We start from the raw sequence: 19502 nt of genomic DNA on the forward strand, positions 1-19502 counted from the left end.
GAGGGCAGGGAAAGCTGGGGGAAAGCCTCACGAAGAACGCCGCGACCCCTGCCCAATTCCCCTCGCCGAGGGACAGCTGAGCTCGCCGGGTAGCAGCAAGGAACACACAGAAGACCCAAGAAGGTTTGGAACTCTTTATTTTACCAGAATCCTCCCCAAAAAGCCCCCAAAATATCAGCGCGCAGCAGGAAACAACCCCGGAGCGCCCCGGGATGGCCGAGGCAACACGGGACTGGAAGGTGGTGGGCAACGGTGGCAGCAGGACCATGGCACTGAGGGCTGGCGGCACCGAGGGGCTCGGCCGCGGAACCGTCCCTGATTTTGGGGCAATATCCTCGGAAATGAGGAGTGCCTGGAGGGGGTCGCAGCAAGCAGGAGAAATACTGAAACGGAGGAGGGAGGCGCCGCGCAACGTGACCGCCATTCCTCGGGAGCTGCACGGGGCCCGGGAGCGGCCCCAAAACCGGTGGGAACCGGCCCCAAAACCGGCTGCTTTGGCCCCAAAATGCCGTTTCCGGTCCGGGCTGCGGCCCGCAGGCTGATAAGCCCCGCCCACTCCGACCGAGCCACGCCCCACCACACAAAGCCACGCCCACCACTCCCTATCCAACAAGTCACGCCCACCGTGGCGATAGCCACACCCCTTACCGTTAGCCCCGCCCATAAGATCTGCCCATCTCCCCGCCAAGCCCCGCCCCTCTTCACACCAAGCCCCGCCCCTCCCCGCGCGCGGCTCTTGGCGCCCCCTCCCGCCTTCCCCCCCCTCCTCTCGCGAGATCTCCTCCCGGAAGCGGCGCCGCCTGGCCGGAAGCGGAAGCGGGCTGGGAGATCGGAGCGGGGCTGCCATGGCGCTGCGGCTGCTGCTGCTGCTGCTGCTCGGCGCCGGGGCCGGGGGTGAGCGGGGGCGGCCGGGGCCGGGCCGGGGAGGCCCGGGGGGGTCCTGTGGGGTCCTGTGGGGGGCTGGGTCCCGCTGGGGTACGTGCAGGCTCTCGGCTTTTCGCCCCGCGGGGGGCTGCGGACGGGGTCTCGGTGGCGCCCGGCCCAGGTTGGGCCCTTGGGGCCTCCCCGCTCCGTCCCCCGGGCCGGGGCTGCCTCACGGGCGGGCTTTGCGGTGGCTGCGGGCGCTGACGGCGGGCTGTGTGCTTGTTGCAGGTGCATGGCGGGGCGTGGAGCTCCCCGGGACCCGCAGCACCTCCGCGCTCGCTGAGGGATCGCTGCCCCGTGCCCCTCAGCGGCCCGGCGGGAACCCAGCGTGGGGGGAGAGCTTCGAGTCGTTGGCAGCGCACGGCAGGAAGGTAAAACGGGAACAGGGCACGGGAAACGGGGATCAGAGCAATCCCCCGAGTGATGGAGACAACGGGGGGTCAGAGAACAGCAGCACCAAGCACCAGGACAGCAGCAGCCCCAGTGACCAAGATCACGAACAGCATGGCAACAACGCTGGTGGGCAAACCCAGAGCGGTGTCAACAGAAATACTATGAAGGACAAAGATAAAAAAGAAGATGAAAACCAGAAAAATGGTGACAGCAACACCGAGAAAGAGAAGGAAACCCAGACAGGTGGTGGCAGTGACGGTAATGGCAGCAAGGGGGAAAAAAACAGCACTGAGCAGGGCAAAAACAGGCAGGAAAGCAACGACCAACAGCCAGACAGCAACGGGCAGGGAAACAACAACAACCAGCAGCAAGAGAGCAACAGGCAGGGAAACAACAATGAGCAGCAGCAAGAGAGCAACAGGCAGGGAAACAACAACGACCAACAGCCAGACAGCAACAGGCAGGGAAACAACAATGAGCAGCAGCAAGAGAGCAACAGGCAGGGAAACAACAACGACCAACAGCCAGACAGCAACAGGCAGGGAAACAACAATGAGCAGCAGCAAGAGAGCAACAGGCAGGGAAACAACAACGACCAACAGCCAGACAGCAACAAGCAGGGAAACAACGAGGACAACAAGCAGCAGCATGACACCAACAGGCAGGGAAACAACAAAAATGACCAGCAGCAAGAGAGCAACAGCCAGGGAAACATCAACAAGCAGCAGCATGACACCAACAGGCAGGGAAACAACAACGAGCAGCAGCATGACAGCAACAGCCAGGGAAACAGTGATGGGCAGCAAAATGGTGACCACCAGGAAGGCAGAAACAAACAGCAAGATGATGAGCAGAAAAAGAAGGACCACGAGCAAGACAGCAGCAGGCAGGAAAAGAAAGACCAGCAGGAAAACAACAGCCAGCAGCAAAACAACAACGAGCAGGAAAACAGCAAAAATGGGCAAGACAGCAGCAGGCAGCAAAATGGTAACCCCCAGGAAGAGAGCAAGATGAGGGAAAATGGAGGCCAGCAGCACACCAACGGGCAGGAAAGCAGCGACACCAGCAAGCAAGGCGCCGGCCAGAGCAGCACCAACAAGCAAGGCAGCAGCCAGGGCGCTCAGACGGACTCGCAGAGAGAGAAAAACCCCTCGCCACAGTCTGACAATGAAGGCTCTCCAGACAGCGGGGAGCTCCAAGAGGAGGAGGATGGGGATAGGAACGGCAACGGGGGCTCCTCGGTTAGTAAGGAGAGGGAGAAGAGCAACCCTGCTGCTCCCAGGGAGCAGTCGGAGAACAGCCACTTCTTTGCCTATCTGGTGACCACGGCCATCGTCGTCGCTGCCCTGTACGTCGCCTACCACAACAAGCGCAAGGTGAGTGGCTCTGCTCCTCGCCCAGACCGCACCTGCTGGGCTGGGAGCTTCCTGCCAGACTGTCTGGGACGTGCTCGGCTGCAGCCCTTTCCCCTCTGCTGCTCTGGTTTGGTTTTTGTCTTTGGTTTCCTGCCGAAGCCTCCCCTTTTGCTGAGTGGTGTGGGTTAGCGCTGATCTGAGCCCCGGCGTCGGCAGCTGTGGGATGAGCAGAGGGGTGTTGGGGCGTGTTTCGGGGATGAATTTGGGTGTTGTGACAAGGAGGGTGGGTCTCCATGGAAATCGGGTGGCCCCAGCTCTGGCAGTTATTTTGAGCTCCGAGAAATGGAGCTGGGAGAGGTGGAAAGGAAACGACGTGTGAAGTTACCCCGTGCTTCTCACTGACGAGGAGTTTTCTGTAGCAGGTTGCAAAAGACTTGTCTTTAAATAGCAGCACACAGAGGGCCGCAGCTCAGAGCACAGAGCTGTTGTCTGCTGCTTTTTCCCTCCTGCAGAGCTATTTTTGAGGTGGGGAAAAGGAGAACAGCTTCTTACTTTTTTCTGCATGTTAGGCAGACCTCCTCGTTGCCTGCTTTCAATCTTAGCTGCTTCTAAATTATGACACTTGTTTATTTCGAGTGCTTTTTCAAATGACATGGCCTGTAGAAGGAGGCAAGTGGAGCTTGTCCTTGGCTCAGCAGAAGTTTGGCTCTGTTTGAAGTGAGAAAAAGTGTCTGTGGCTGTTACTGACCTGCCCCTGTTGTCCCTGCCTCTCTCTCTCCAAAGATCATTGCTTTTGCTCTGGAAGGGAAAAGATCGAAAAGCGGTCGACGGCCCAAATCTGGCGATTACCAGAGACTGGATCAAAAGGTAAGGGCCGCTTGGTTTGCCAGCCCAAACCTCCCCATTTCACCTCACCAACGTTTGGGGAAGTTGTTTCCCCTGCCAGGAATTTCCCGACTTGCCCCTGGGGCGCAGTTGGGTGGCCGGGCAGTTGGAAAGGGCTCGGCTTTTGTTTGAAAGTTCCTCAGAGAGGCTCAGCCCTCTGAAGCCCTGCTGCTCCATCAGGGTCATTGCTTAAACCTCTCCTTTTGCCTTTCCAGATCTAGATTCCTCCTCAGGTGTTGAATGGAACAAGGATGCCCGGTGATGGAATCCTGGGACCCCACCGACTGCCCTGCTGTAGCACTCTGAATCGTAGCTTTGCTGTCGTCTTTGGACTTCAGAGGACAGGAAGGAGAAATGCTTCTAGTTCTGCACCTGCACCTTGGTAATGTTAAACTTCTCACTTCCCTAAAATGCGTTTCTCAGCTGCCTGAAGGTGAGCTGCTTTTCTGCCTGGGCGGCCAGCCTCTAGTCTGTGGCCCGCGAAAAGCCAGCTCCCGGCACCTGGCAGAACTCCTGCGTCCAAATGAAGTGGAATTGGCCGTCTACTGTACCTACGTCTGCTCTTGAAAAAAAGTCTGCCTGCGAAATGAGCCATGTGGTTGTCTCCTCTGAGTCATAGAGCTGCCTTCGGAACCAGCACAGAGATCTCTTCCTCTGTCCTTTCTATTTGGATGCTCAGGTTCGGAGCGAGGCTGATTGCACTAGCTTGGAAATTATCCGCCAAGGACCCTGATCTGATTTTCCTGCTTTCTTTCTCTCTGTGATGAGGACAATGTCAGTCTGACACCTAGGTTCTCCCTGTAACGCACATCTTGGGAGGTGCTGGGGCTGTCCCTGGCCCTTTGGCTGTAGCTTAAACTTCCTCCACAGGGGTCGTTCCCTCGCAGTCCCCGCAGCTGGGGTGCTTGCACTGATGACATTCAGCTGGATGCTGTGAAGGGGCCGCTCAGGCTTACAGAGCCCTGCGCCTAATCGCTGCAGTGAAGTTATGGCAGGCTTGAGAGGCCGATTTCCTCCCTGCTGTAGGATGTCGATGGGTGGTAACGCGGAGTGTGCGGTAATCCGGCAGCGTTTGGGATCAGAGAAACCTCAGCCCTTCAGCCCCCTTCCTCCGAAACGCGGCGCTGAGGCCCGTGAGCGTTCAGTGCTCTTCTCTGCGGCGCTGGCCGAGCCTCCGTGTTGATCCCACATCCTTGGGTCAGTTCCTGCTGAAGAAGTGTGGCTCACTGAGGGGTGAGGAAGCTGCCGACGCTGGGACTGCGCATCCGTGGGCGCCTCGTGGCTCGCAGCACCACCTCCGAAGCCGTCGCAGCCCGCGGCGGGGCGCGCTGCCTCCGCGTGGCTCCTGCGTGGAGGCATCTCCTGAGCCAGGTGCCCTGCCCTTGGGAGGGATCGTGGCTGCTCACGCACCTCTGCCAGCCCCTGCTGTGAGAGGTTTTGTGTCGCTGAATGTACACGCGGCCAGCTGCTTGGCACTGATTGCCTCGGTATCACTGTGGAGCACTTAAACCAGAGCCAGGGACGTACCGGTTGTATTTCAGGCTGCAAAACGTGTTGAGTGCTGAGTTAGAGCTGTGACGCTCTTCTTATTTTGGTAGCTCTACTCCAAAGATGTTTGTTTGAGACAGGGCATTTTGGGAGGCCGCGCGAAGTGCCTGCCCAGCTTGTTATTTTGTGCTTTTTTCCCCGATGTGGGCAGGAAAAAGAACGGCATGACGCATCCGGAGCTCTTCACACGGGTAAGCTTCCACGCCCGAAGCTCTTGCCGACCGTAGGTGAGTCATCCCCTTGCCGACTGACTGCACAGGAAGAATCCTGTCCCCATTTCAGCTGCCAAGCTCGGGGGCTGATTTCCCTTCCGCTGGCCACAGGAGCGCCTCGTGGTGCGAGACCTGCCCTCCTGCAGCCTCCTGAGGTTGCGGACGATTGGTGATCTGCCTGCGGTCGCCAAAGATAGTCACGCTGACAGGGGCCCAGTTTCCTTGCCTGGAGATGAAAGCTGCAGCTCTATTCTGTTGTGGTTCATTCCTCTTGTAAGAGGGGATCTGGGGGCTGTGTGCACAGCTTGACCCACTTAAGAGAAAAATATTTTTTTTTTTCTTTTTTTTCTTTTTTTTTCCCTAGCTGTCGGCACAAAGGGCGAGTGGGAGAAGGTCCCTCTTGACTTTAAATAGCTCCCAAGGTTTTCGTAGTAAACTTCTGATGCTAAAAGTACTTGTAGAGGCTATTCTGGTGAGCGGGAGTTTGAGGTGGGGGGAAGAGAAAGGAAAACAAGTCTGGGAACATAACCCTGGAGGGAAATGCTCTGTCTGGGAGAGGGGGGAGCTCGCGCAACAAGGCGTCACTGTTTCTGATGATGACTGCAAAGTCAGGCGCGCTGTCGGGTGGCTGGTGTATGGACAGGCTGCGGGGTGGGAGCTGGGGGCTGCTGTCTGCTGCCAGCGGGGGGAAACTGTCTGCTAAGACGTGAAATACCACGTGCATCTGAGCTGCTCCTTCCTGAAGTCTTAGAGTTTGTGCTGTGCTCCTGCTTTGTCCTTTTTTTTTTTTTTTTTTAAAAAAAAACATTGAAGAATAGTTTACAAAGGCTTTTTTACAACCTGCTTGCTTTTATATCCCACGAGCTTTTTCAGATGTCTTTCAGTCCTCTCTCACTCCAAGTTCTGGTGGAAATCCCACCCCTGTTGAGAGCGCTGGGCTGTTGATAGCAAGCTGAAGCTTCTGATAGCAGGACCTCAAGCGTCCGGATCGGTGTTCCACTGTCAGATTGTGCCGAGCAGAGCAGCACGAGCTTTTTACCAGGTTGCTGAGATCAAACCTCACGTCTCTGCCGGAGCTGTCACCTTGCTTGGTGGCTCCAGCAAAGCAGGAAGGCACCGAGAGGCTGAGCCAGCACCGAGGGCAGGAGCCTCGGCCGGCAGAGCTCGCATGGCAGTGGGGGGCTCACAGCTCAGCCTCCTCCTACCCAGCAGCTCCCAGGTGCCCTGCTCCTGGCAGCAACCTCCGTAACCCAACGGCGTGAAACCTCTGGGAATGACTTCTGTTGATTTCGGTTTTGTTTAATTTTAAAATGGGATTTGAGTTTATGCAATGTGTTTCAAACTGGTCAAGGTGCGTGAAACCTTTTCCCTTTGGACACAAGACGTTTTCGAATGGATGGTATCTGTCGGTACGTAATTTTTGCCAAATGTTCCTGTTAGGCCAGCTGCCTTGCCAGGTTGAATCAGCAAATGGTTTGTTTTCTGCTGCAGTGCAACGCACCTTGCTTTGAAGGATCAGAATTTTTATATTTCTTTGTACTTTTTTCTGTGTGGTAAAGTCAATAAATGATTTCAGAAATACGCTGTTTTCACCTCTGATTTTTTTGGTGCTTGCGTTATTTGCCTGATCTTTGAAACCTGGCAGCGACGGTGCAGGTTAGTTCCTCCTTTTGAAAAAAAAAAAAAGCTGTAGAAAACCCACAAAGTCTTTGAGCTGTGATTTATGTTCTGGGCTTTGTGGGGGAGCCTCGATTTGCACAGGTAAACTCAGACAGCGTGTCACCAAGCAACCTGCAGCCGGAACGAGCCGAGACAGCCTTCAGCTGCCGGCCTGGGTGAGAAGTTTCCAGACGGTTTCACGATCGGCTTCGCGATCAGCAGGCACTTCCCTGCCCGTGACTTGGTTCCCTCTTCAGGCTGTGGGGTTAGCGAGGAGCTGAGGCTGCAGTAGCGATGCTTTCAGATTTGTCCTGCTGCATTCCCTCCTTCTCCCACAGGGAGGCTCCCTGAGCAGGACCCAGCGCAGCAGCTGAAACTGGAATGGACTGGGGCAGACTGGGAAAGAGGGAGCCCATGGGAGGAGGGCCAGGCTGTGCGGGGTGCTGCTGGTGACCAGCCTGGAACGGGGGGAAGAAGCTGCCACTGGCCTGAGCTGCCAATACTGAAGGCACCTCTGGGTAGTGCCTGCAGCTGCTTCCTGCAGCACATGGAAGAAACTTTCCCCTTTCTTCCACTTTTTCTCTGAAAGGTGAAAATCCGCCCTGCTACGCTCACCTCCGGCTTGGCTGACCCAGCAGCGTGTGCAAGGGACAGGCTGGAGGAAAAGGGAGAGCTGCTTTTTTTTTTTTTTTTTGCCTTTTTTCCCCCCCACTTGACCACATCGCTGAGAGAATTAAAAGAAAAGGGTGAAAGGAGGAAATTAAAATAAAAATTCTGTTTGGTCGCATGGTGGGCTGTCAGGCGGAGTGCCCTCCCGAGCCTTACTAGGAGGAGATCAGTGCTGTTCTGCTGGGCATCCTCAGGGTGATGTCCCAAAGAAATAAGGATTATGCTCCTCTAACAACTCCTCAACCCCCTTGCCCAGTTCCAGCCTGATTTGGGGTTGCCATAAGGGCCTCAAAACTATTTTGTTCCTACAGGTAGAGGGAAGCAGTGACCCAGCAGGTCCCTTGACGTGAGGCGGTGATGTGGGGACCCAGGTGAGTGCTGAGCATGGGGCTACATCGGGGCAGCAGCACCGCACGCCCATGGAGGTCTCAAAGTCCAGGAGAGGGCAAAACACTCAGCGAAACACAAATTATCTGCGAGCTGGGCAGGGCTCTGTTTACTGGAGCCCAGTTATGCGGGGCTAAGCTGAGAAATACCGATACAGCCAGGTTTTCTGTGAGAGGCCCTCGGGTGGAGGTGGCACGGAGTTAATGAGTTAACGTGTGAGCACAAACCTGCTCAGCCCTGGGGCGCGGGTGGGGGCATCCCCTGCCTGCTGCAGGGCTTCAGACACCCCGGGGTGTGCAGGAGGAGCAGGCTGAGCAAATACCTCGGTCCCATGGGGGTCCCAGCCCACCCTGTGTGCGTCCTGTGGAACAAGAGGCTTGCAAAGAGCCAGTTCTTGCTTGTGAACCGAGCCCTGCTTTGAGCAAAGCTCCCCAAACCACACCCTGACCCTCATCCCAAGTTAACCCACCAGCCTGCAAGCCCCGCTGAGCACCCTCCTCATTTTGTAAAGCCTTAAACAAGAAGCAGCCTTATGAACAAACAGCTCGAGCCGGGGGTGATCTTTACACCACAGCAGCAGTGTTTTCATTGTGGGTAGGGCAGGTAAACATCAGCTTTTCCTCTGTAAGGAAAAGGCCCAGGTCCCATGGCCTGTTCAGGTTCACTGAGATAAGATTGCGTTCATGATGCTGGAGCTGTTCCGTGGAAGAGGATCAGGGGCTGAGCGGGTCCGAGAGCCCTGCTGGAGTCCTCTGGGGCTCGGGGCTGCCGTCACGGGCTTCATTCGGGCAGCCCTGCTCTCAGACCAACATGGGAAGGATCTGCCCCAGATCTTCCTGGTGCTGCTCCCCCAGGCAGTTCTGGCACACCCCAGGTCACCTTCTCGGAGGGGTTTTCTGCTGGTTTTCCCACAACTTCTCCTTTTTTCCCCACCCCACTACATAGCCTGGGACTTCTTGCAGCCAGGCTGCCGCTCTTCCTCCTCCGGCCCTCCCTGCAGAGCAGGGCTGGGAAGGAGCCGGCGGCTCTCAGACATGGCCGAGAAGGGGAAGACCTCCCGCGGCAGGTTGGTGACGAAGCAGGGCATCTGCTTGCAGCCCTCGAAGGTGCCCCGGGCCTGGAAGCGAAGGGCCACGTCCCCGTTGAGCCGGGTGGCCAGGCGGCTGAGGGCCAGGCCCCGCTCCTCCCCGTCCAGCGCCTTGAGCAGCGCCTGCAGGAAGCTGGATCCCGAGGGGTTCAGGAAGGCTCCGTAACCTGCAGAGGAAGGGGAGATGCGTTGGACCCGGCCGCGTTTCCTCCAGATTTTGGCTCACGAAGCGTTTCCTTACCCGGGCTGCAGGCGAACATGACGGCGGTGTTGGGAGGGATGCGGAGGTACTCCGAGAAGCTGCACGGCTCCGGCTGCCCGCTGTCAGTCTCCAAAAACACCCCCTGGTCCAGCGCGCCCCCCCGGCAGGCCTGCGGGCAGAACCACGGCTGTTGGCTTCCCCTGCTCTGCCCCCAGAGAGCTCCTGGGGTCTTTGGGGGCCCCCTGCAGACCTGCAGCACCCCCAGGAGACGCCTGCACCCCATCCGCTCCCCAGGCCCCACGTGGCTCCTCTCCAGGCTCTTCCCTTCCCGTCCATCCAGCCCCAAGCTCAGCTTTTTTGAGCCTCCCTTCCCCACAAGCCGTGCTGCCTCCGCTCTTCCCCACGTGAGCCTGGTTCCCTTTGGGGCTCCAGGAATACACCTGGAGCCCCCCAAGTCTGCTCGGAAAGCACCAGCAGACTCTCCCTGGAGTGCAACGTTTTGTGTGTGGTTGCTGATTCCATGTGGTTCTCGTTGCTTTCTTCCAGGGATGGGATTTTGGGAAGGCTGGAGGAGGACCAGCACTGCTGAGCCCACCCTGAGGACCCATCACAGCCCCTTGTGCAACAAAACCCCAGTGGTAAACCCTTGCTTGGCCCCCGGAGCTGCCCACAAAGGAGCTGCACTGAACAATAGGTGGGTGAAAGCCACTGGGAGTCACAGTGGTGCCAAGGGGACCCTGTGGTGTTAGCCTGAAGGGAGGACAGCCCTCGGGGTGAGGTGTCAGCATGGGCACACACCGGTCCCTGGTTTTGCTGGCTTAGCTGTTGGAGACATCCTCGGTCGTCACCATGCCCTGCACGGTGGCTGAGCCCTTTGTTCAGAAGGAAGCGAGTGACGTGAGCAATCTAGACTTGCTTTCAGGTGAAGATTTCTGCGTATTTGCATATTTGAGCAGCAGAGCTGGTATCACTCGAGGTTGCAGGTTGCCAGACTGTGTGTTTGCTCAGGGAGCTAGCCTAATCCTCCCTGAGCCGATCGGGTACAGCTCCCAGCGCTGTCCTGCCAGGGCGCGCTCCCATTCCCCAGGGGACCAGGTTTGGGGATTTTCCTCCACACTGCCAAGCCCCTTCTGGGCTTCTCAGAGCCCCACTGCAGGAGAGGGGCACGGTGATAAAATCTGAAGGCAACTCTTACTGATTTATCCACACCCTGGTGGCGTCTGGGGGGGATAGTGCAGTGAGCAGGGAGACCCCAAAATCAGCATGAAAAACAGAGGGGCGGTGGGTTGTGTGGGGGGAAAGGGGGTGAAGAAGAGACCGAGCTCACACAGGGGTAGCAAAGTCCACAGTTAAACCAACCACACACTGACAGCTCCTGCTTGTGCCAGTCGAACTCTGCAGAAACTTAGCCAAAAGGGATCAAGTTATCACCAGCAGCTGCGTTACCTGGATAAAGAAGACTTTAGGTCTTTCGGCAAGCACCGGGCAATTCTGTGGTGACAAAATTCGGAAGATCCGGGTCAGCTGAAGCGGCTTGCAGTCAGAGCCGAATACGGCCCCCTCCTCCCCGTGGCTGGAGATGATGCTCACAAAGAAATCCCCGTGCTCGCGGCTGCACTCTGCGGGGGCACAGCCGAACCTCAGCCCCGACAGCTGTGGCCCAGTTTGGGGCCACAGTGTGCTGGGGACTCCCTGCCTATCCAAATCTGAGCCCCATGGTGGGTTGACCCTAAAGGGCCTGGGTCTGGCTCTGGGGAGAGTCCCCAGCTGCCGCTGAGCGCCGACTCGGGCTGTCACAGGGTGCTCAGACCAAGCTGGGCAGAGGCAGAGGTGGGAATTGGGAGCTGGCTGGGCTCTGGGGAGCGTGACGGTGCCGCAGGGGCGCGTACCTTGCTGGTAAAGGTCTTCCATCTCTTTGGCCGTGCTGTTGTGCATCAGCTTCACCTTGTAGTTGAGCTCTGAGAGTGCCTTCGAAAGCTTCTCCGCTTCCCTCTTGGCTCCCCTCCGGGCCCCGAGCACCACATCGCCGGCACTGCTGCAGAAATCAGTGTTGACGATGATGAGAGCCCGGCTCTGCCTGGCCTGCGCCGTGCTGGGGCATCTCCTCGGGAGCATTGGTGGCCTCTGAACCCCCACGGCCCCAACGGGGAGCTTGGGCTGGAGGCTGAGCCCCGAGTGCTCCTTTGATTCAACGTCAGCATGGGCTGAAGGAGGAGGGCAAGGCAGGAGCAGCGCCCTGTCACCTGCCAGGTGTCACCTGGGCATGAGTCACTGGGGCAGGAGATGGCCACAGTTTGCCACTGGGCTTGCAGAGCACTGCTCAGCATGGGGCATGCAGGGAGGGGGAAAACCAAAACAAAACAACAACAACAAAAAGAGTATTTTGGTCCAAGGGGGTCATTGACAAGGGCAGGGGGATGCTCACCCTCACCTCCCTGCATGGGAAGGGGGAGAGAGGGCTGGAGGGAAATGCCCGTGCTGTGGGAACCCCTCCCCTGCTTTTCCCATGTGGAGTTGGCATCTCCCTCACTCCAGTCCCCCCAAATCCAGCTGGTTCCTGCTCCCCAGCAGGCTGCTGGAAAACCGCCCCCTCCGGCTCCCCCGCGGCTCCCAGCAGGACTTTAACTGGGGGCTGAAGTCCACGAAGCCGGGCTGCTCAGCTGGCACGGCTCTGGCCAACCCTGCTGGCACAGGGAGGCATTCGTCAGCTGCGCACCACGTGCTGGGGACACCCACTTATGGTACCCCCTTATTTTATTGTCCCCGTAAGCAGGCCGTGCTGGTGCAGGGCAGCCCCCAGCGATGGGGTTTGCCCCCCTCCTTAGGAGCACAGCTCTCTCCTTCCCCAGCTTGCCCAGGCTGCTGGGAAGCCCTGAGTGCCCACCAGCCTCACTGCTCTCCGCCACCCAGCTGGGGGGTTTGGAGCGCAGGGATGTTTCTGCTCGGCCCTTTCTGCATCCCCTGGGGGATGCGAGCAGCCCCCTCACGCCACCCTAACCCCAGCCCTGCTGCTCCCACATCACGAGGCACTGAGCACGTCACGAGGCTTTTTTATTTGGTCTCTTGTGCTTCCCTTCCCAGCACCGCGGTGGTAGGAGGGGGCTTTGATCGTGTGCCCAAGCTTCTCCCGGCCAGCAGACAGGCCGGGCTTTTTGCTACTTCTAAAGGAGGGGGGATTTGCACCATCGCACGTCTGGTGATGAGCAGCACCCAGGTCTGCAGCATCACCGGACCGAGGGCTGTGGGATCGCAGCGTGCGACACCGCCGCAGCAAGGCACGTCGTGGGACGCCCCATAGGGCTGGTGAGCACCGCGTGCCGTGGCTCCTCGGTAACCTTAAATCCAGCTTGAATCAATCCAACTGGGCATGCAACAACGCCTGCGCTGCTGACCCACTGAACTCCACGGGCAGCAAGTGGCCACGAGGCTGCAGGACGAGGGCTGGAGCCAAGAGCAGGCTCCCTCCCGAGGGAGCCTCGGTGAGCCCCCTGTGCCTTCGTTAACACACAGTGATGGGGCTTGGCCTGGCCTGGGGCGATTTGCCCTCGCTTCGATGCAGCCATCATCCACCTAGGGACTGACAGCAAGCAGGACTGATGCTGCCTGGGCAGGTTTGTGCAGGGTGCTGCTGGTGGCAGCTGCTGGGCTCTGCCTCCTGGCGCACCCCATTTTTGGGGAGTGCTGCAACTTTGCCCCTGGCCAACACTGCCCGTGTCAGCTCTTGGTGGCCCCAGTGCTGGGAAAAAGGATTTGCCCTCAAAAGGGCAGCCGGGACGGGGTGGTGGTGTGCGTTGTGGCGGAAGGAGTCGTGCTCCAGCTGGACAGGACCCGAGGCAAGCCAGCAACAGCTTCCTCCTGGCCTTCCATCCTTCGGAGCTGCGTGAGAGGAGGATGCGCTACCTATGCCAAAAGCCACCACTGAGCCGTGGTGCAGGGGTGATTTGCCAGGCTGGGAGGGGAAGGGGGCACTGGTGGGACGCCAGGCCTCAATCTCTCTTCTTGTAGTCGTTGGTGGGGGCCTGTGCGCGCTTCCTCAGCCTTAACACGTCCAGGTGGAGGTTGCGGTTGAGGACGGCACTGGCGCAGAAGAGGGCTCCGTGCAGGGCTCCCATAAAGCCACACATGAAGACGTCCTGCCCTGGAAGAGAGCAGGAACAGGCTTCATCCTGCCCAGCAGTAACAAACCAGCGCCGGGCAGGGAGTCCATGTCCCAGAGCTGGAGAACACCCGGCCCTTTCCTCCTGCCCTTGGAGCCACGTGGCAGCGATGCGCTTCGGCGCGTGCCAGCAGCTCTTGCAGCACCCCACGGCACGGAGGTGGCTCATCCCTTCGTGCCACTGGGTGACTGAAGAGTTTTGTCCTCCCACCCCAATAATTCCCTGAGGACGTCCTCGCCCGAGGACGGGGCTGTGGTACCTGTCAGGTAGAGGTTGGGGACAACCGTCTGTGGCCGCATGGTGGCTATGGCTTCGGCTTGCATGCGGCTGGTGTCGTGGTCGATGCCGTAGATCTCCCCCCGGGGGCTGGCGATGTAGTGCTGGTTGGTGAGGGGCGACCCCCCAGAGATGTACTCGATCTGCAGGGGACAAGGGCAGGCGCGATGGCAAAGGGGGTCTGGTGCCCCCAGACACGGGGGACGGTCTGGGACGAGGCTCCCTGCAGCCCCTGGGTGGTGTTCGTGGCCAAGTTTGGGCACTGCGTGGTCCCAGAGGACAGCAGCCAGCCCCCTTGCACCACGTGTAGTCAGGAGGCAGCTGAGCAGGCTGGTGCCACCCAGGATCCAGCAGGGACTCAGGAGAGGATCCGGAGGACCCGTGAACCCCTTATTTCCTCACCTTGTCCTCAATGTTGGGGTAGAGTTTGAAGACAACCTCCATGACAGCGTCCACAAAGGTCTTCTTCAGGTCCTCGTAAGCATCTCCCCGTTTGTTGACCGGCTTGTCCTTCCACTCCTCAAACCACTCGTATTTGGCAAAGGTCACGATGGCCAGCGTGGATTTACCTGCAGCAGGACAAGGCTGGCGTTTGCCCCCCTCTGCCCCCTCGCTGCCCCCACTTCACCTCCACCAACCCAGCCCCAAATAATCCCATGAACGTCTGGGACGTGTCCAGGTAGCTGTGGCCCCACGTCCTCGGTGCAGTCACCAAACGGAGCCTCTCCACCCTTTCCCCTCGTCACAGAGCAAGCTCCTGAACAGACCCCTCCCTGATCAAAACCAACTCGCACCCCCCAATTTGCAAAACCCCGGGGCATTATTTGGCTGCTTTAGGGGAAACTCCTCATCCGCAGCCGGCGTATGAACCTAACTCCAGTGAGAGGTTTCGAGTCGCTGCCCAGCTTCAGCCCTCACCTGGGTGCCTCATCTCCCACGTGGGGTCCTTGGCCGAGGGGCAGGTGACAAAGAGGAAGGGGATGCTCTTGGCGGCCTCGTCTCTGGACGCAGTCAGGTACCGCTTCATTCTGCGGAGAGATGCAGGGGTTGGGGCTGGGTTTGTGCAAACCTTGCTGCAAAGACCTGCCAGAGCCACATCACCGCGCGGCGAGGATCTGCCGAGAGCACTCCGAGCATTTGCTGAGCTACCACCCAGGAATTTATCTCCTTAGCGCTCAGCGAAGCATGGCGGAGACGGAGGCGGACGTACATTTCATCCAGGTTATTTCCTGGGTAGACGAAGTAGTTGGTGGCTTCCAGCCCCAGCTCTTGGCTCGAGCCCGTAAGACCTACGAAAACGCTGAAACCCGCCTCGCCGTGCTTCACCATGCCAAGCTGGGACTGGATCTCTGCGATACGGGGGAAAGAAGTGGAAAATTAGTATTTTCCTGGCGGCTCAGCTACAGGGAAGTGGCAGCTTCTCCTTTCCTAGAGGAAGCCCCTCTCAAATCTGCGCTGCTCCCCTCGGTTGTGTCGGCTTGCAAAACTGATGTCCTCCAGTCCCCGAGGGCAGGAGGGCAGCTGGCAGCTGTACAGATGGCAGCAGAGCCGTCGTGTCACATTGGGGAGGTTTTAGGGTAACCTCGGCACGAGCTTTCGTGCAAGAGCCTTGGCACTTTACTTTTAGTGACTCAGCCGTGCTCCCACTCTGCAAACACTGAACACTTGTTCAATGTCATTGTCCAGAAAGCTCCCACCGAGACACCAGGGAGTTTGGTGGCAGAGCTAAGCTCAACTTGGAGCAGGAGTTTCACCACATTTCACAAGCTCCTGGGCACTGTGTCGCGTTTTTTGCAGCAAGCAAGCAGCAATGCCAGCTCCAGCAAGCCAATTTGACTTGGTTAAGCCCCTGCAAAGGGATTCGGGCTTGCCGCTGGGTTTTGCTGGTGCCTAGCAAAGAATTACAAAGCTGCTCCCTGATGGGGATGCTGTGGCTGAGAGGGGATTACTGCGCTAATCCCAATCAAACCCAGCTCTCGTCCCACCCCGCGGGGCTGCTCCCGTCGCGTTTTACCAGGCAGAGCCCGCGCCTCCGCCGGCAGGAGCCGTTCGTAGGTGTTAAATAACCCAGCGTCCGAAATGATGGTGGGAGCGAAGATCTTCACCAGTTCCTGCCCCTTCTTGACGGTCACGCCTGGAGGGGAGAGGCGAGGAGGGGAGGAAGGCTCCGGTTAAAGGCACGGGGGGGGGGGGGGAAGCCGTGTCCCCCCCATCCCGTCCGGCCCCGTCCCACCGCTCACCGCAGGCTTTGCCCTGGGAATCCAGCAGGATGCTCTGCACCGGCGCCCTGCCCAGCACGTTGCCCCCGGCCCTCTGGATGATGGGGATGGTGTGAAAGGCGATTTCCCCGGCCCCCCCTTTGGGGTACCAGGCGCCGTGGAGGTAGTGGTTCACCAGGATGCTGTGCATGGAGAAGCTGGCCTTCGAGGGGAGCACGCCTGGAAAAAGGGCGAGTGCAAGGGGCGTTCTCACCGAATGGGGGTTTTCTTGGGTTTGCAGCTTTATCCCAAAGGTTTTAGGATGAGGCAAGCGTTGGCTGGCTGCTGAGAGGAAGAGAAGCGAGGGCCCTACGAGGCGCAGGGAGGGCGAAGGAGCCTGGGGCTGGCAGCTCTGCATCTCCTGCAAGCCTCCACCGAGCTCCAGCTGCCCCCGGGGAGCTTTGAGGCAGGAGGGAGCTTCAGGGCAGCAGGAAAGTTCAGCACAGCAGCAAGCAGGAGGTTAGCGCAGGACGGCTGCTCCCTCGCGTGCAGGATTCCTGCTGGGAAGCCGAAGGATGCGGAGGAAAAGCCACAGCCCTGGGGACGAAGGCGAGCAGGGGACAGCGGGCAGGGACACGCTGTGACAGCGCTGAGGATGGCACCGAGGGCTCCGGGCGGTCCAGCAGCAGCGACGCGATGCGAAGCCAAGCGCGGGGAGCTGGGATCTGCCCGGCACGCATCCAAAAAGCAAAGCAGAGCGGCGTTTTGGACGGGTTGGTTTTGTTACGAAGGGTCTAACTTCACCCCTGCTGGGTGTCCGAGCCTCGCGGCGCCCTACCATAGGTGGGGAAGATGTAGCTGAGGATGGCGCGGAGCTCGGCGTTGGCGGTGAGGCCGTCGACCACGTCCTTCAGGCTGCGTGAAGCCATCCTGCAGAAGGGGCTGAGCCAGGGCAGCAGCCCCGAGCGGCACAGCAGCCGGGCCAGCGGCAGGGGCAGCAGCTTCAGGATGCCTACGGCTTTCATCCCTCTGATGACGCTCTGCGAGAGAGGGGGGCGGTCGCAGCGCGCCCCCGACCCTCCCCGTGCCAGGGGAGGCCGCCAGGGCTGCCAACAACCAGGGGCTGGGCAGGGAGTGGGTTTTTCTCCTTTCTTTCACTGCTCGCGCCCCGCTCTGAGCACATGCAGGGTGTCCGCAGATGGGTTAAAAGCTCTGTGTGCGACGCAGGGCTTTTGGGGTACAAAATGGAGATTTTGAGGTTTGTCTCCTGAAGCGTTTGGGATGGCGAGGCTCTGCGCCGAGGCAGGTTGTGCAACACCACCGCGCTGTGTGGATGCCAAAAAGCTGTCCCCAGGGCAGCCAAGGGGAAGAATTTCCTTTCCCTCACATGACCCCAGAGCAAGGAACCGGAGCCAAAAGCTCCAACCACAGCCCCGTGAGCGGAGGGAATGTGACCGAGCCCGTGCCCCCGGTACCTTCGTGAGCTGCTCGAACTTATTGATGGCAGCCGTTTCTCCGGGGAAGCGCTCCCTCAAGCTGTTGAAGTATTCCTTCTCCCCCGTGAGGACGCGGTGCGCCCTGCTGCGCCGGGGCTCCCCCAGCACCACGGCGTCGTAGGCGGCCGGCATGGGCACCCACTCGAGCTGCCCCTCCGTCAGCTGGTCCACGATGAAGCGCGTCAGGCTGCCCTCGTACATCTGCCCCACGTAGTGGATCCCTGCAAGAAGCCACGGCGGGGTGTTATTTGGGGTTTATTCTGTGTATTCTGGGGTTTATTCTCCTCGCACCACATCCCCTGTGAAGTTCCCGGCTCCTCCGGGCTCAGCAGGGTGCCCACAGCCTCCCGCTGCTGAGGCAGAGCTCACGTTCAAAAGGAAACCCCAAGTGCTCAACGCAGCATTTTTAGGTGTTTTTTCAGGAGTTCTGGTACACATTGACATAAATTTCCCCTCCTCGCCATGCTGCTGTCAACAATTAATCCTGGGCACGCTGCGAGACGCACGGAGCTCGACTTTGTCTCGCTGGAAGCAGCGTGCTGCGGGGACCTGCCCGCACAGGGGGTGCCACGGGGACGTGGCTGTGTCACAGCGACAGGGCATGTCGCGATAGCAGCATCGCGACGGCAGCACCGTGACTATGCCCTCTCTTTCAGCAGGGGAAATTTTGGGTGAGGGCACATCTACGAGACGCCACCACTCATCCCAGCCAAGCGCTGGGTGCGTGCTGGGGATGCCGCTGCGATCCCAATTCCCTGCGTGGGGGCAGCGTCCCCGGGTTCCCCCCCGAGGGCTTTGGGTGCTGGGCTGGTTCCCACCCCGTACGAGCGTCGCCCTCTCCGTGCCCATGCTTACCGGTGTCGAACTCGAAGCCCTTCTCGCTGAAGGTGTGGCAGCAGCCCCCCAGCTTGCCGTGCTGCTCCAGCACCAGCACCCGCCGGCCGGCCTTGGCCAGCAGCACGGCCGCCGCCAGGCCCCCGATGCCGCTGCCGATGACGATGGCATCCAGCCCCGCGGGGACTTTGTCTGCCGAGAAAACTGCGGGAGCGGGGTCCTCAGCAGGGGCTCCCGAAATGGCGATGGGGGGTGATGCCGCAGGGATGGGGCACCAGAGGGGGGCAAGGGGTGTCCCAGGGATGGAGGTCCCAGGGGTGGGGGTCCCGGGACATCCTGGGGATGGGGGTCCCCGGGGATGGGGGTCCCAGGGGATGGGGGTTCTGCAGCATCCTGGGCACAGGCACCCGGGGGATGGGGGTCCTGGGGAATGGGGGTCCTGGGGGTCCCGGGACATACTGAGGATGGGGTTCCCAGGGCATCCCGGGGACGGGGTGCCCGGGAGATGAGGGTCCTGGGACATCCCTGCGACACGGGTCCTGGGGGATGGGGGTCCAGGGGGATGGGGGTTCTGAGACATCCCAGCGATGGGGATCCCAGGGGATGGGGGTCCCGGGGCATCCCAGGAACGGGGCACCTGGAGATGTGGGTCCCGGTATGCCCCAGGGCTGGGGGTCCCGGGGGATGGGGGTCCCGGGACATCCCGGGGATGGGACACCAGGGGGCCGGGGTCCCCGGGACACCCCGGGGCTGTGGGTCCGGGGATCCCCGGGACACCCCGGGGCTGTGGGTCCGGGGGTCCGGCCTCATCCCGGGACATCCCGGGGCTGCAGCCCCTACCTGCCTTCAGCACCGCCCTCCGGGCAGCCTTGTCAGTGACCAGCGGGGCCGGCGGGCGCCGGGCGTCAGCGGCGAAGGGGTTGGGGCCGCGGGAGCAGCCCCAGCGGAGCAGGGCGAGGAGGAGGAGGAGGAGGAGGAAGAGGAGGAGGAGGACGAGGCCGAAGGCGAGCAGCGCCCACAGCCCCATAGCGCAGCGCCCGACTGCCGCGCGCCCCCGCCGCCGGCGCGCTCCCGCCACGCCACGCCCACTCCCGCCCACACCACGCCCACTCCGCTCAGGCCACGCCCATTCCTTACACAACCCCGCCACTCCCCACATAACCCCGCCCACTCCTGCCCCGCGCCCCGCCCACTCCACCCCGAGCCCCGCCTCCTCCCGC

The 19502-nt window shown here is 60.0% G+C and overlaps 3 protein-coding genes across 4 annotated transcripts; 1 reads left to right on the top strand and 2 right to left on the bottom strand.

Annotated features, from left to right (window-relative positions):
- Window positions 1-811: 811 nt before the first annotated feature.
- Window positions 812-6898, top strand: TGOLN2 (trans-golgi network protein 2). Its single transcript, XM_082779445.1, has 4 exons — window positions 812-894; window positions 1153-2693; window positions 3456-3539; window positions 3773-6898. The coding sequence occupies exons 1-4, from the start codon at window positions 846-848 to the stop codon at window positions 3776-3778; spliced, it is 1680 nt and encodes a 559-aa protein (XP_082635571.1). The 5' UTR covers window positions 812-845; the 3' UTR covers window positions 3779-6898.
- A 2015-nt stretch (window positions 6899-8913) lies between these two features.
- On the bottom strand, window positions 8914-11643 carry LOC309887743 (caspase-7-like). Of its 2 annotated transcripts, none has more exons than XM_082779674.1 (4): window positions 11211-11643; window positions 10768-10940; window positions 9361-9490; window positions 8914-9286 (listed from the first exon to the last, which is right to left on the bottom strand). In XM_082779674.1, the coding sequence occupies exons 1-4, from the start codon at window positions 11434-11436 to the stop codon at window positions 8970-8972; spliced, it is 846 nt and encodes a 281-aa protein (XP_082635800.1). In that variant the 5' UTR covers window positions 11437-11643; the 3' UTR covers window positions 8914-8969. The 2 variants fall into 2 exon arrangements, with proteins under 2 accessions (XP_082635800.1, XP_082635801.1); XM_082779675.1 differs by having other exon boundaries at window positions 8961-9242.
- Window positions 11644-12361: 718 nt separating this feature from the next.
- Window positions 12362-19336, bottom strand: RETSAT (retinol saturase). The gene is made up of 11 exons (XM_082779725.1): window positions 19123-19336; window positions 18304-18486; window positions 17428-17669; window positions 16791-16992; window positions 15995-16192; window positions 15769-15888; window positions 14965-15103; window positions 14673-14782; window positions 14157-14323; window positions 13738-13897; window positions 12362-13459 (listed from the first exon to the last, which is right to left on the bottom strand). Exons 1-11 carry the CDS (start codon window positions 19307-19309, stop codon window positions 13308-13310), a joined length of 1860 nt encoding a protein of 619 aa, XP_082635851.1. The 5' UTR covers window positions 19310-19336; the 3' UTR covers window positions 12362-13307.
- Window positions 19337-19502: the final 166 nt, after the last annotated feature.

Source organism: Aythya marila (genome assembly GCF_965140915.1).
Source record: "Aythya marila genome assembly, chromosome: 26".
NCBI classification, from domain to species: Eukaryota; Metazoa; Chordata; class Aves; order Anseriformes; family Anatidae; genus Aythya; species Aythya marila.